Source organism: Callorhinchus milii, unplaced genomic scaffold, assembly GCF_018977255.1.
Source record: "Callorhinchus milii isolate IMCB2004 unplaced genomic scaffold, IMCB_Cmil_1.0 Scaffold7, whole genome shotgun sequence".
Lineage (NCBI taxonomy): Eukaryota > Metazoa > Chordata > Chondrichthyes > Chimaeriformes > Callorhinchidae > Callorhinchus > Callorhinchus milii.
In genome coordinates this window covers 15,121,789-15,137,893 of record NW_024704748.1, presented here as the reverse complement: position 1 = coordinate 15,137,893, position 16,105 = coordinate 15,121,789, and the positions used below count along the sequence as shown (strand labels likewise).

The window sequence follows — 16,105 nt, the reverse complement described above, 5'->3', positions numbered from 1 at the left end:
GGGGGGGGGTTTGTTGTTGGGGGGGAGGATCGCGGGTCGGACTGGTTTGTCCGCGGACCGGAAACGCCGGGTTTAACTGGCGGACCGGAAGTCGGCTCTCGCCGGTGGTTTGCGAACGCCGCGGGTTTTTCGATTCACTTTTAAAGGTTATTTTCTTTGTCTTCGTTTCCAAAGTCCCGTCAATACCACAGCGGTTAGAAACCACACTGCGGGGGCCTGGAGCTCAGTGGTGAGAGGTTGTCGCCTCGCCAGCCAGAGCCCTGGGCCTGATGCCCGGCAGCGAGAAACGTTGGTCAGGTTTATAATAATATATAATAATCATTGCATTTGGTATAGTTCTTCGGTTATCACGTCCTCAAGACGTCTCAAAGCCCTTCGCAGGATATACTGCCAAGTGCAGTGGCTGTGTATTTAGTGGGTGAAGTTTGCGTACAGCAATGCCCTACAAAGAGCCATGGAGCCAGTGACCTAATTTTTTATTTGGGGGATTGTTGGGCAGGACCCAGGATAGTCCCGTGTGATCCTTAACTTCCACTTAAACAGTTTAGTTTAGGACCTCAGTGTAACATTTCATCCAAAGCTCAGTGCCTCTGACAATGCAACGCACTGCATCGGAGTGTCAGCTTAGACTGATTCCGAGCTCCGATGTGGGGCTTGAAACCACTACATTTTTGATAGTTCTATACCCGTAGCTTTGCTTTGCATTTCTTGTGACGGACACTTTGTTCCTCTGGTCATAGAATTTGCGCTGTTGTTGAAGAACGTGCAGAGTCTGTCGGTGCAAGAACGAAATGCAATGGATGTTCTTCGACCAATGCTGATTAATATTGAAGGTCGAATTTACCGAAAAAACCTGGTCAAAGAGCAAGTACATCAGAATGAGGAAGAGGAAGACTTCAATTACTCTGGTACTTACAGGCGCATACTACCAACCCCACCTGGTCTAAAGGCCAATTTTTCTATACCTGTAAAAATATGGTTCTCAGGTTCTTACTACAATGTTCTAATGTGTTCTAAATTGAAATGAGTGAACCACTTTTTTAAAACAACCACGAGTAATATATCCCACATTTACACTTACTGGATCCAATAAACTTCTACAGTATTTTTAGTCTTTTTGTTTTAAATTTTTTAAACATCCAGATGTATCGTAGTTACAGTTTTAGACAGCACCATCAATCCAATAGTCCTCCACACACGCGCACACACACTAATTTCCCAGAAGACTCTTTGGATATATCTAATTATAGTAATTCTAGTGGTTGTCATGGATAATCACTGACGTTCAGGGTTCCTGCTATTAACCTATCTTCTTTCTTTCAGGTGCTGTAGATTGTTTGGATGAGCCATGTGACTCTCTAACTATTGATCACACAGAGCGAGGATATCGATGTGCTATGGCAGTACCCAGTGCTCTTTATAAGTGAGTTGTCATACATATTAGGGATTTTGCTACTGATTAGTAAATTGTATTGTTTCGTAACTAGAGTTGCTAATAGCAACTCTGAGATGTGATTGGTGACTTCTGCCAGTAATTGGAAATGCATCACACAGAATTCTGAGAACTTCATTCGATCCATTCTAATTTCACTTTGAGTGTGGTTATGTTCATATATGTAACATGTTTGCAATCACCAAATCTAGTTTTTAACAGCAATTGGCCAGCTTCATAGGGCAATAGTTGAATGTTTTCCCTGCTTAAATGAGCTCATAGCTGATTCATTTTAAAATTAATATCTGTTCACAATGGAGGATGCAGACTTTACGAAGGTAAAAGGTGAATTGTCGATCAGTAGAATCAAAGTGATTGAAAAATCTCTTTTAACAGTTTTATTCTTTTCCGGACTTAACATTGATGTCACCTTAATGTGGAGTATATGACAAAACAAAAGTATTTATTTTACAGATATGTTATTGGAAAGAAAGGAGAAACAAAAAGGAGACTCGAGACTGAAACTCGGACTTCCATAACCATACCTAAACCTGGAGTGGAAGGAGAGATAGGTGAGGCTGGGCAGATGCTAAAGGAACAGTTTATTAGTGCAGAATTTTCTTGTTAGGTTATGAAAAATATTTTTTTTAATCTGAGTTATAAATGCATGGTCGCAATCCAAGACCAACTCTTCCCCGATTACTCAAAGAGATATGGGTTCTAACATAATTAACAACTGGTATAGGTTATCAGGAAGGGTGGTTGAGGCCATGGTGTTAGACCCTGGTAGGAGAATCTATAACTATCTATAACTTCCAGGCAGAGGGCGAAACCTTGGGCAAGTTTCCTTACTCCACACGCCTAATAATAATCCCTCCAAAACCAAAAACAATAATTAAATTGGTCATTTTCAATCTACGACTGTTTGTGGGACATTGCTGTGCGCAATTGGCTGCCGCGTTCGCCCACAAATAGACAGTCAATTCACTTTACAGTGTGTTCTGTGAAGCGCTTTGGGACGTCCTCCTGACGTGAAAAGCGCTATATCAAATGCAAGGATTATTATTATTATTAACTAGGAGTCACAGTCTTAAGATTAAGGGTCAGCCTTTTTGAACAGAGTTGAGGAAACACTTCTTCACTCAGAGGGTAGTGAATTTATGGAATTCTCTACCCCAGAAGGCTGTAGATTCTCAGTCCTCAAATATATTCAAGACAGAGATTGATAGATTTCTAAAGGATAGAGGGATTAAGGATATGGGGATAAGGTGGGCAGATGGAGTTAGGTTAGAAGATCAGCCATGATCTTATTGAATGGCGAGGGCAGGCTCGAGGGGCCGAATGGCCTACTCCTGCTCCTAATTCCTGTGTTCCTATGTTTACAAAGCACCTGGATGTTAGGATTGAAGTTAGGCATGCAGAGGACTTGAACGCAGGAGTTACTAATAGTAACTTTAAAGCCACATTGGGCATGAACATAAAAAAATTCAGCAGTTACGTTGTGTAGTCTAGTTTGACATTTTGTAAAATAATACAAGGACAGCTCTAGTATAGCAGATCCTGAAGTGCTGCAAACTGTGTCTGAATGCAAAGGGGAGAAAAAAATCCTTACAACACCATTAAGCACAAAAAATGATCTTTCTTTTCCCTTCCCCCCCCAAATATTAACATTTGTGTTTTTTCAGTCATTACTGGACAGCAACAGTCTGGTGTGATTTCAGCCCGAACTCGAATTGAGGTGATGTTGGACAGTTTCCGCAGGAAGCAGCCCTTTACTCATTTCCTATCTTTTGCTATTAACCATCCAAAGATTCAAGAACGGTTCCTGAAGTTTAAGGAGGAGGTTTTGGATCTCTGCTCTCAGGTATGTGAACAAGTTGATAAAGCTGGGGATAGGAATGGATGGGTTTGATGGTACCTACTCTCATATATGTGAAGACATTTTCTGACTTCTGGGGTACAATTTCACAATCCAGCAGAGAAATTGTAATTCTTTGTTCCTGGTCTATGCTAGGATCGTGGGATTGACAGCAGCATTTTCCAGAATCCAGCCAAACTGCATCTGACAATTGGAACTCTGGTCCTCCTTAATGATGTGGAAGTTGGGAAAGCTTGTGAGCTGCTGCAGAAGTGTAAGGAGGATTTCATCAAGTGAGTCGGCCTAGTCACAGCTGGTATTCTGCTTTAACACCAGTGGTCTCCAAAATAATAACTGCTCAGCTTGATTCTTTCCAGTTGAGATATTGCTGCATTGGTTTTTCAAGAGCACATTAATAGGGTAGGAGTGCTTTGAGAGCAAACTACTTGTTTCCCCTCTTCCAAAAGCAATTTGTAAGGTGGTAAGAAAATGTTTACAATTCCACTCAGTTTGTGTAGGGATTGTCCTCTATCTGAATGGCTGTTACTCCAGGTACTCCTGAATGGCAGTCATGGAAAGCAACTTCAAAAGCTTGAGTACTTACTGTACAACAACAACAACAAGATTACATTTGTATAGCGCCTTTCACGTCGGGAGGACGTCCCAAAGCGCTGGACAGAGTACAGCATTTCAGACCCGAGCTGAGGCCGAGGGGAGGGGAAGGGGGGTGGCCGATGACATGGTTAAAGAGGAGGGTCTTGAGGCGGGACTTGTAGGAGGCTAAGGAGGGGGCGAGGCGGAGTGACTGGGGGATGGAATTCCAGAGGTTGGGGCGGGAGTGGCTGAAGGCTCTCCCACCAATGGTGGAGCGGGTGGGTCAGGGGATGTGGAGCACGCCAGAGCCGGCTGAGCGGAGAGAACAAGTGAGTGGGTAGGGAGTTAGGAGGTCGCAGAGGCCATGGTGGGGCGAGGCCATGGAGGGCTTTGTATGTGAGGACCAGGATCTTGAACTGGATCCTCTGAAGGATAGGGAGCCAATGGAGTCGGGTGAGAATGGGGGAGATGGGGTCACGGAGTTTGGTGCGGGAGAGGACATGGGCTGCAGAATACTGGATTATCTGCAGCCTGTGGAGGGAGGAGTTGGGAAGACCGACAAGCAGGGCATTTGCATAGTTGAGCCTGGAGGTGATGAAGGGATGAACAACAACAACAACAAGATTCCATTTATTGAGCGCCTTTCACGTTGGGAGGACGTCCCAAGGCGCTGTACAGTTGGGTCAGGACCCGAGCAGGGGGGAAATGGTCAGGGTGAGGGAAGGGAGGGAGCGAGGAGGGGGTAGAGAGTCGAGATGGGAGCTGAAGGCACGGTCAAAGAGAAAGGTCTTGAGACCGGCCTTGAAGGAGGAAAGGGAGGAAGCGAGGCGGAGGAACAAGAGTTTCAGCGGCCTGATGGGTGAGGTAGTGGCGGAGTCGGGCAATGTTACGGAGATGAGGGAGGCCAATCAGGAGGGCCTCAGTCTTGTTCACATTCAACTGTAGGAAATTTGCTCTCATCCAGGACTTGATGTCTGACAGGCAGTCTGTGAGGAGAGCAGTGGTCCTGGAGTTGAGGGGGGAGGCAGAAAGATAGAGTTGGGTGTCATCCGCATACATATGGAAGTTGACCCCGTGTCTGCGGATGATGTCACCAAGGGGGAGCATGTAGATATTAAAGAGGAGAGGGCCAAGGACAGAGCCCTGGGGGACGCCAGACGTGACGGTGCGGGGGCTGGAGGAGAAACCGTTAGAGGCAACAAAGTGGAAACAGAGAGATAGGAATTGAACCAGGCAAGGGCAGGTCCGTGAAGATTGAGTAAAGCGGAGAGGAGGATGTTTGGAGGATGGAGTGGTCGACAGTGTCGAAGGCGGCAGAGAGGTCAAGGAGGACAAGGAGGCAGAGGGAGCCCTCATCACAGATGTTCAGAATGTCATTGTGACTTTGACCAGGGTTGTTTCCGTGCTGTGGGCTGTGGGATACTGTAACATCTATGTTGTGCCAGAAAGATGAAAGTGGAGATTTATCTTGAAAGGGAAGTGAACACCTCCCTCATTAACAATATGGAAGGAATGCTTTATACAGAGAGTCATTTCCATCTCTTTCTACAAACAAAGGAACATTCCTTTAATATAATGCAGTTTGCTGAATTGGTAGTAAGTGTCTTTGAGAAGGGGAGAAGCAGTAAAATAGTTGGTACAAAGTGTACATTTCCTTTTTATCTCTAGCTTCTGATTTACACTAAAATCCGTCTTGCTCTTCTTCCCACCTTTGAAATATGTAAAAAGACATGAAATGCCTAAAGCAATAAATATGCTAATACAGTACATAGCTATAAGTCTTCTAAAAATGTTTCATCTCTTCCAACTCTCCATGAAAATAGCTCCGGCCTTGCAGCTGTAGCCCCAATGACTTACAATTTGTTACAGTTCTTCACAATGTCTTTCCACAGGAGATGCAATCCCCAAACGGCTTCTGCAGTCAAAATTGTAAACCTATGGCCCTCCAATCCTATGCCTATCACAGTGATTTGGTTTTCAAGCGATTTATATTTTGCTGCAGTACCCATTTACGACCACAAGATGCCATAGAAACATTTGGATATGTTCTTCATTATGGCTTTTAGTAACAAGAACGAGCCTTCAAAATCTTTTCTCAATCTCAATGGCTGAATCTACAACATTCCCCTATACTCAAGTCATTTAATTTGTACAACCTGTTTTAATTTCATCAGTCTCTTCCAGATTATGGGTGTTGTGGCAAGCTGACTCTAATTAAACACTTGTGCTGTAACTGGGATGTTTAAAGTGATTCTGAAACACACATTCTTCCTTTAAGGAAGATTCGTATTGATCAAGTTTCTTCTGTTTTGTTTATACAATGACTTTAGCAAACCCTGCTTGCCTTGCTTCAGCATCATTCTAAAGAGTTATTTGTTTGAGGACTTTTTCTGATGTGATCTTTAATAACAGCTAATCAATAGGAGGAAAATGAGAAATAACCCTGGATGTTTTTTTTTAAAATCTCTCCATCTTACAGTTACTGCAATCCAGCACTCTGCATGGCAGCATCTTGTGCAACCAACCTGCTAACTCCCTGATATCAGCAGTGTATATACCAGGGCTGACTGACATAAATTGAAAAAAAATCCAAGTTTTTTTTTAAAAAAAACATGCTTGTGCGAGGGAACATTTGTAGATAGAATAGACTGAACTGTCAGCTGTTTGCACCCATGAGACACTTTGCAGCAATGCCTTCAAAAATCCCGAACCACATTTCTCTTCATCCTTTACTAACAGAGTTATTAAACAACTCTGCTTATAAAGCTAACAGGAAACAGTCACTAACAGAAAAATACAATGGTTATGTAACTTAAAAATTTTACCTCCAATGGGCTCTGTTAATTACAGAAACTATTATAGCGGGACTTGAAATGTGGGAAGGCTTTTGTGGAGTATAAGCACTAACGTGAATTAGTTGGACCAGCTGTCCTGTTTCATTGCTGTACAGTCTTGGTAATTCTACGTAATTTTAGGTTCTACCCCTAACCCTTTTTCACCAGGATTTTAATTTGGCAAAAATAAACTGTTCAAGGTGAGCACGAGTGGAGCTGTCAAACTGAAATTGTTTTTGTTTTTGTCAGGAATTGAGCTTCTACATTTCACTCTTAATGAGATGTGAGAGAAGGAAAAGCTGATTTTAGAAATTCATGTCTTGTATCTCAGATGGGTTCAGTAGTCCAAAATCACATGCCTCTCATGTTTAATGCCTTGCAGCTTGATGCATGCTTGTTATGAATTTGAATACTGTAGTGGCTTTTACAGGTTTTTACAGTAAGTGGCATAAACTGTTTTTTTGTCAGGAACTAAGAAAAGCAATTTAAAGTCTGATTTATTAGAACCTTTCAAATAGATCCAACAATGAATCTTTTCAATCACTACTCCACAAGCTGCTTCAGTAATGATTGGCAGCCATGGCACACTAACAAAACATTTCATCTCCCAAGTTTTTTTTTTACTCTTTAACACAGTCTAATTTGAATTGATTTGGTTAAATTTATGCCATTGCCTTCCATAGCTTAATTTGGTATTATTTTTAATTTGAATTAAAAATCAAATCAGGATTTCAAGGAGCTGAATCTTGGTCTGGTGCTTTGTCAGATAGTAATGCAGTGCTGGAATTTATATTCTGTGTAATTGAAATTCTGAATATGAACAATGACTCTTATCCCAAGGTACAGAATGGGGAGGAGGAACAAAAAGACAGTTCTACAGCTAGTTGTGTATTTGGCAAAGGAAAGGGGAGGCCTAGGTTCTGCAGTCTGGTGTGATCTATGATAGTACAGTGGAAACTCACCTTAAGGGTACCCTACTAATGTACTCAAACTGCTAATGTGATCAGTTTACTGCAATCTTTTTCATTTCAATATATACTACAGAAATAACCAAACTGTAGTGGGTCGACCAACGAATGTGGTCAGAATTATTTGTTCCATTTGCTGGGCCTTATTAGTGAGTTTCCAAAATAAAGGTTTTGCATGATCTGTTGAGTGACTGCTGTGGTCCAAATGATCTTTTCATTTCATTACTATTCAAAAAGAGAGAAACATTTTGACAGTACAAGCACTTTATCAAATGAAGGATTATTAATATTTGACACAAATGCACCACACAAGAGGAGAAAAGTAAGGAATGGATCCCAACCGCAGGCTTGCTATGTGACTGGGAAGCGGATTGAATCCCACGCCAGCCCTGCTTAGTTAAATTGGTAGAGATGGGATGGGGATAGCTGGTAGGGATGTATGAAAGGTCATATACAAGATCTTGTTGATAGAGAGAGAAGAGAATTGTGTCTTACAATGAATATTTCCAAGATTCAAAATATTTTAGGTGTAAGGAAAAGGAGGTATATGCCACGAGCCTCCTCTTGTATGTTTGTGTCAGTTGCTATTCTTTCTCTTTATGAGCAAATGCTAAGTAAAGCAAAAAATCTTGAAGTCACTGAAGGATATAAATGTGTGGAAATGCCTTCTGCTCAACCGTTTTAAATTTCTTTCTGCATATCATTCTTTGCAATCCATTCCATCTTTTTGACACTGACCAGCTTTTATCTATTATACATGTGTTAAAGATTAAATATGTTCAAGCACTGTGTTTTCACAGAAAATATCTGTTTTGTGTGACTTCCTTTCTAATGCACTTTTACGACAGAGAGAGAAAAAATCAGTATTGGTTTGGTTTTGACTAGATTATGAAGTGTTAACTGTCCTTAAAAATGGTCACCAGCAGATCGTTAGCTGCATACTCTAAACAAACAGATGTGCTAAATCATCATTTTGTAATGTGACCACAATTAAAAAAACTTTCCGCTGAGTGACAATGACATATTATGTCAAAATATCTCAAAGCATTTCATACAGTGTTACATGAAATTTAGTGACTGATCACAAGAGAGAAGAGTATGTGCATTGTATTCACATGCCTCTAAGGAAAGTGTGGTTTACAAGCTAAGCTTTGCTTGTATGATTTATGTTGTCTTCTGAATCGCCTAATTTTAGCCTAGAAACCCATTTTGCCTTATCAGATTCAATCTTAATTTAGGAAGCCATTTTTAAGAATTGGGTAAAGCTAACTTTCAAATTAATGACGAGATGTAAGAATTTTCCACAATTCTGGAAATCTTAAATTTAAAGACAAATTGTCATATCGGCTAAAACTAGGTGGAATTTTGGATGTCTGAACCTTTTGACAAGTCAAAATGTATCCGGTAGCAACAGAAGTATTATTCTGCAAAACAAAATGGTAACCATCTTACTGAACAATTGCTGTTCATAAGACCACTGCCCTCTTGATGTGAAAGCAGCTATACAAATGTAATTTGTTGTTGTTGATGACTGTTCAACTGCTTGTCTGTTTCAGTGATGTTATATGCAAAAAGCCACTTCTCATTAATGTAGGAGGGATTGAATATATGAATGATGACCCAGGAATGGTGGATGTTCTTTATGGAAAAATTCAAACAAAAGATGGGACGAATAAGTAGGTAGTCCATATCCATATCCTGATTGTTTTGTAATTTTTAAAAAATATTATTTTAAAAATGAAGATTCTCTCAATGAAATTGTTACTTTCAGGATCACTTACCTTTGTTCTGTTACATTCCCCCACCCACTCCTTCTACTTTTATAGTAAATCGTTGGTCCTTTTCCTATTTACAGCCATAAGTGAACACAAACCAAATACATTGTGAAAATGTATCACATTTACCCAATAGTAAAGCATACACTTGGTTTAAAAACAACAATAAGTTGTATTTATATAGCACCCTTCAAGAGGGGTTGCGTCCCGGAGCACTGAAAAGTGTAGTTCAAACATGCTTTTTGTGTAAAATATTACCTGGGAAGGTCTTGCTCTAAAATTTGGTGATCGGAGACACTTTTCTGCAGGAATGAGCCAGAACTATCACTTTCACCACAGTCTTACAACTTTCTAGTGTATCAAAACATTGTATCTACTGGTCTGGCAGGGAACCATCAAGGAAGGCTACAGCTATTAAAGGCTTGATGGCAGTTAGGATGGAAGTGAAGGCCTTCCTAACAGCTGTGTGTTATTCTGTTGCTGCAGTGGAACAACAGATCTGATTTCAGAAATGGATGACAAGTGTATTACAATGAGCACTTTAATGAACATCGTTGAAGGCATTCTGTTTTTAGTTGCTCATTTACATATAAATGAAAGTGATCCTCCTCTACCCAGGGACAGTGTAGGGACTCCACTTGACAGCACTGTGCTGTACGACATGCCTCTCTGCCCTTCATGTCTCTAATTTACACTTAAGAGTTCCTTTTTGTGTGCTATTTAATCCATTAAGAAGATCAGGTTACTAAAATGAGCTGTAGATAATTCTTAATGTAACTGGTTGACTTTCTGTGGGACAAGGTAAAGCCCATGTCTGCATGAAGCGACTACTTGTGGAGCTGACCAGCCACTTCAGTTATCTCATTTTTAAAATGGTGAGATTAAAATTATTACAGAGTGTAATTTTTTCAGTCCATACAAAAATTATCCAGCACAGACTAATTAATAGGTCTTCTTCATCACTGACAACTGCCTCCCTGTGGGAATGTTTATTGGCTGTTTGAGAAATGTTCCTGATGATAGATGCCTGGGCATTGCCTTTGCTTCTAGTTATTGAAAGGTGTTTTTTCCCCTAATTATATTAAAATAATTGCTCTCTTGTGTTATCTGTAAACCTTCTAGGTCCTGGTTAAAAAAAATGTATGTTCTCACCTTAACACTGAATAAAGTTTAGGAACCAAAATTATCTAAACAAGATGAATTGCTTGTGTATTTGTACATAGGACATTAATCTTGTCACAAAGATCCTTCTGTTCCATTGAATCGTTGTACAACTAGGGATCATATTAATTGCAACCAAACTTTAATGTTTAATAGCAAATATTTTCTCAGTTTATGGGTGAAGATCCTTTAATTAGAGGAATTTAAATGCCCATTTAGTTTGGAAGACAGCAGGCCACAAATCATATTTTTTTTAAAAAATGGTAACAAGTACAGGGATCTTAAAATGGGTGTTAAAAAATAATAAAGCTTATTTTCCTCTGTTTTGGTCCTTCACTATCTGGACTAAGGGGAAAGACAGATGATTCTCTCCCAATCCATTTAATGCTAAGAGATATACAAGAAGCAATTCTGTTGTAGGGAAAAGCTTTGGTATGTGTTTAGTGTACAGTTCAGTGAGTTCAATTCCAGGCAGGGCGAAACCTTGGGCAAGTTTCCTTACTCTACACGCCTAATAATAATCCCTCCAAAAACCAAAAACAATAATTAAATTGGTCATTTTCAATCTACGACTGTTTGTGGGACATTGCTGTGCGCAATTGGCTGCCGCGTTCGCCCACAAATATACAGTCAATTCACTTTACAGTGTGTTCTGTGAAGCGCTTTGGGACGTCCTCCCGACATGAAAAGTGCTATATCAAATGCAAGGATTATTATTATTATTATTAGTTGGAGAATTATGGGGTAAAATATATTCCACGGCTCTGACATGTTGCATTGGAGCATTACCTATTAACTATGCCTCCAATGGATACTTACAAAGAATGTGCCTGTGGCCTAGCTGTTCTTTATCCCTTCCTGAGTTAGGACAGGATTGGGCATGGCTGTGGTGTTGCCACAGTTAAATTATTGCCAACACTCACTTGTTATGACTCGAATGATGAATGGCCCTTTGTTCCAGGTACCAGAGGGCACTTGGTGCCAATATTTCAGCATGAGGCATGCCTTCAGGAGAAGAGGGGGGAATGAAAAAGCCCAATACTTATTTTAAAAATAAAGTTTGATCTAAACAAGATAATAGATGCTTTAGTTCAGTCATTCACTTTTCCTAACTTGGTAACCTGCCACTTTTTATCCACACTCAGCCAAGACTTGTTGAATTAGCCTATACAGACATCCTGCTGTAGTTCTACTTCCGTTTTGTAAATTGCACATTGAACTGGATTAGGTACTTCAGAGCTTAAACCTGCAGCTATCTGGTCCTGTAAGATCTGTTGCTGCTGTCCGAAAATGAACACAATAGTCCAATTATTGTTCTGTTTGCAGGTTACAGCTAATTGCCGATGGATTGGTGGAGCGCTTCATTGCATCAGGACTCATGGGAAAGGAGTGGGACCGGGTGAAACTCCACGCGACTCTGATGAACACTATCTTCAGAAAGGACCCAACTGGTATGTAAGTAGTGGTTGCCCATTGTCTCTCAGTCCCATTATGAACCTGGGTTGTGCCAGATACAGAAACCGGTATGACCCGATTATTTATTGCAAAGTTTGCAGATTGCAGCTAATTACTGGCCTGCTCACACAAGTACCTTTGTACCAGCATAACTAAAGTGTACTATTATTGACAGTAACACTAACCTTTTCGTGCTGGAGATATTGATATAAAGATGGTTTATTTAGATTACAACGTGGATGATCAATTCTTATAGAGATTGATCAAATCTCATCTTCGATTTTCTCTACTATCTGAACATCCATGTTTTTCTAGATTTCTCTCAGTCATAGAAACACGAGTAGGCCAATCAGCCCATCAAGTCTGTTCTGCCATTCTATAATAGCATGGCTGATCTGGACTTCGACTCCCAATTACTTGTCCTTGCCCCGTATCCCTTGATATGCTGACCTAACACATATCTATTCACCTCAGTCGTGAAAATGTGAATCGATTCAGCATTCACAGCTATTTGATAGAGAGAGTTCCAGATTTCCACTACTCTTTGGGTGAAGGTATGTTTAAGTCCTGGTTTCAGAAGAAATTTTTAAAGCTGTGATTATGTTTTTTTCATTTCAGTTGAAGACAGAAACGCAACTTCAGGAAAATACAATCCGCGTGAAAGGGAGTCATTTGATGCAAGAAATGTGCTAAAGGTTGGTCACCTGTGACTAAGCTTAGATTAGCTGCAAATTAAAATATAGTTGTATGAACTGCTCGGGTTGGAGATTTTCCCTTGTTTTAGGTTCATACTTCCAAAGAAGAAAGAACATACAAAAAGAAACATAATCATCAGACTTCAAAGAGAAATGGTAAGTTAATTGTCCTTTGATTATTCATTATGACAATGAAATTACCTGTAACCCTCAAATTGAGTTGTAATGAAATGTATGCTCTGAAAAATATCTGAAACTTTCTGCTTTTTAGACTTTAAAATTTAAAATCTTAATGCATTTTTCTTTTATTTTTAAACAAAATGTTTGCTAACCTGGCTTTGCATCAATCATAAAGTTGACCATAAAGATTTGCCCTTACCATAGTTACATAATGAGCAGTTCTGTGTACTATTATGGAATGCTGTTTGTGAGTCCTGCTGGTTTATGAAACCTGCAAATTACACTGAGAATTGGGCTGAAGGCAGCTGCAAGTCAAGGTAATGAGGTCAGAAACATGACAAGCCTCCTAGCTAGTAGTCTTTTTATCAATCCCCACTGTGTTCACTATCTCTGAGATTGAAGGGGAAGCTGCCATGTTGTTTTCTCATTATTTCATACATGAGGCTATCTATATTTAGCATAGATACCCAGATGTGTCTTTAAGGGTTGTAATTGAATTTTAAGGTTCAGATAACGTTTGCGCAGCAAGCAAGGTTGGTCTTTGATACCACGTAAAACTCTTGATTGGATTGCGGCCTTTAATTCACTGCTGGATATTACACAGATCTATTTTTTGTGATGTGTGCCTGGGAAAAAAAGCTAGCTGTTACACAGCAGGCATGCTGAGACTTCAATAGCAAGGTTGATGCATTTTGACCCAAGACCTAAGCTATTGCTGCTGATTGTGAAGGCAGGATCTGAAACAACACAATTACGGGAGCTATAGCAATATAAGGCTTTTTTATTAATAGAGCGAGGGATAGAAGGATGGTTGCAGCAATTAATTCAAACTTAATGGCGGTTTCCTTTGGCTTAACATGGGATGTAAAGTTGATATTTCACAACATCTTGGCTATGTGCTGGCCAGCAGTCAGAAATGACAAATATTTGCACTTATATGGCTGACTACAACTCTGCCGCAACTTCTCACGTGAGGTATCTGCTTAGTCTTACAGATGGAAATATTGATCGTATCTTACTGCTGTCAAGTGCTTGAGCTGTTTTGTATCGTCCCCCAAAAAGTGGAGTTTGCTTTCTGCTATTCTCGTGAGCATATATGTAAAGTAAAGGCACTTGTTAAAGCATTCCTGTTTGCACACTTTTGTCCTTAAGTAACATTACCTATTGGTAGTTTTGTTGATTACAGAATGAATTACGTAGCTATAGTCTTTCTTGCCTAGCCCGTTTCACACAACAATGCTTAAGATTACATGTTTATTCATGGGTGAAATAACTTCTTAGTAGAAATGTCGCTTCTGTTTTTTTGAAAATCTAGACGCACTTTGTGGCTGCAAAATTTTTACATTAGGAATTTAAAATGTATTCTTCAAAATATTCAACCCCTAATATTTTAAGCACTACATTTTACTGATGATTTTTATAGAAACGTGAATTGAATTTAGGTGCTAGCAAATAGCAAGTTTAATTGCCCAGAAATATTAAGGTATTAAGCTTCTTTTGATTCTGAGAATTTATTTAATATTTCTTCTGACCTTTTCCATTGTAACTCAGAGCTTTATAACACTATTTGTGTTATATCATGATAGGAGATTTTTGTTTTTTTCACTGTTCAGGCTATGGCATCCTAGCTTTTTACTTATTCTATTTTCTGATGTATGTAATTAGAAAAAGCAGTGGGTTCCATTCAGTATTTGTGATTCACTAACAGCAACTCAGAGCTGTTAGCAGGAAATCCTGCTGGTAACCAATGCTACATCATGGCTGACTGACAGCGACTGTGCAATTTATTTCCAGTGTTTCAGAGTGCGGATCTGGCAAGCCGGCCTCTGTTCTGTTGGTTATTGTCAGGATTCCCTGTCAGTGGCTCTAAACCACTTTTTTTGTGGAACATTTATTGCAATACATGTTATTCTAATTTATAGTACGTGTTTCCATGTTAACACTTAGTTTACTTCCAGCCCCATAAAATATTTGCATCTGGGATGGAATCGCACTTAAAATAAGTGTATATTTTTAAGGGAGGAATTATTTCCAGAGACCTTTATGAATTTCAGTTTCAATGCGTTTCTCCCACTCCCTATTTTTCCCGACACGTTTCATTTTGTGCAACTGTTAATGTAGGATAAGGGTTCAAAAATCTTAATCTCAATACTTGCAAGTATCCTTGAGTTTCTTTTTATTCATCAGAGTAAGGGCTAAACACTAGTGACATGACTTGTGTTAATTTGTTAATTGTGTGCTTGGAGTTGTTCAGGAAGGTGAGGGTTAAAGCACTAGTTACCATATTTATTTAGGGAAAGATTTGGATAAGTAATTCTGCTGAACTAATGGTGGTCCAATATGTCCAAGGGAAAAATATCATCCCTTCCATCAGTCAAATAATACTTTTCTTTCTGTTGCAGAAATTTGAAAATTACCATTTTGGTGAAGTCGAGCTGAACGCTGTGCACATCTCCCAAAGGTTCTCCTCTGACAGTTCTGGGTTCTACGCTTCTTCTGGAGTCATTAACTTCTCATAGGCCACAGTCTTAATGAACCATGATTAATCTTCAGGCAGTGATGTGCAGGATAACATCCTCTGAAGAGTATATCTAAAAGATAAAACTTTCACGGCTCACTGTTGTATCTTTAGAGAAACAATCTCATACTTGCCAATTAATTACTGATGCACGTCCTCTCTTCTGAGGAGAGGAGTTGAATCAATATTCACAGTTCTACAAGAACATCCTACTGACATAAAGGCCATCATTGTTAGCACATTTGTGTAAAGAACGGTGATTGTAGTGCAGTGCTGTTTGCTGGAGAAGACGTGATTTCACATTTTTAATTCATGACTTTATATCAATACCTGCAAATTAGGATAAGGGTTAGATATTTATATTTGCTTGAAATATTTGATTTGAGATGTTTAATATGTTTTTACCTATTAAGCTGAGCTGAGATATTAGTGCTGGGAAATGAAACACCTTTCCATTTTGGGCACCCAGGTCAGTCATAGCAATATACAGAGTAAAGCATGAAGCTCTACTTGTGTCATTATGTAAAAATAATAATCCTTGCATTTGATCTAGCGCCTTATCACGTCTTCTAGACGTCTCAAAGCGCTTCACAGAATATACTGTAAAGTGAATTGACTTGACTGTATATTTGTGG

General features: G+C 39.7%; 1 protein-coding gene across 2 annotated transcripts; it reads left to right on the top strand.

Moving 5' to 3' along the window:
* Positions 1–58: 58 nt before the first annotated feature.
* On the top strand, positions 59–16,019 carry ascc1 (activating signal cointegrator 1 complex subunit 1). 2 transcript variants are annotated; one of them, XM_007897661.2, is made up of 10 exons: positions 59–146; positions 741–908; positions 1,324–1,423; positions 1,907–2,004; positions 3,118–3,296; positions 3,447–3,583; positions 9,243–9,362; positions 11,949–12,073; positions 12,696–12,772; positions 15,355–16,019. In XM_007897661.2, the coding sequence occupies exons 2-10, from the start codon at positions 797–799 to the stop codon at positions 15,469–15,471; spliced, it is 1,065 nt and encodes a 354-aa protein (XP_007895852.1). In that variant the 5' UTR covers positions 59–146; positions 741–796; the 3' UTR covers positions 15,472–16,019. The 2 variants fall into 2 exon arrangements, with proteins under 2 accessions (XP_007895852.1, XP_007895863.1); XM_007897672.2 differs by lacking the exon at positions 9,243–9,362.
* The last annotated feature ends 86 nt before the right edge of the window (positions 16,020–16,105 follow it).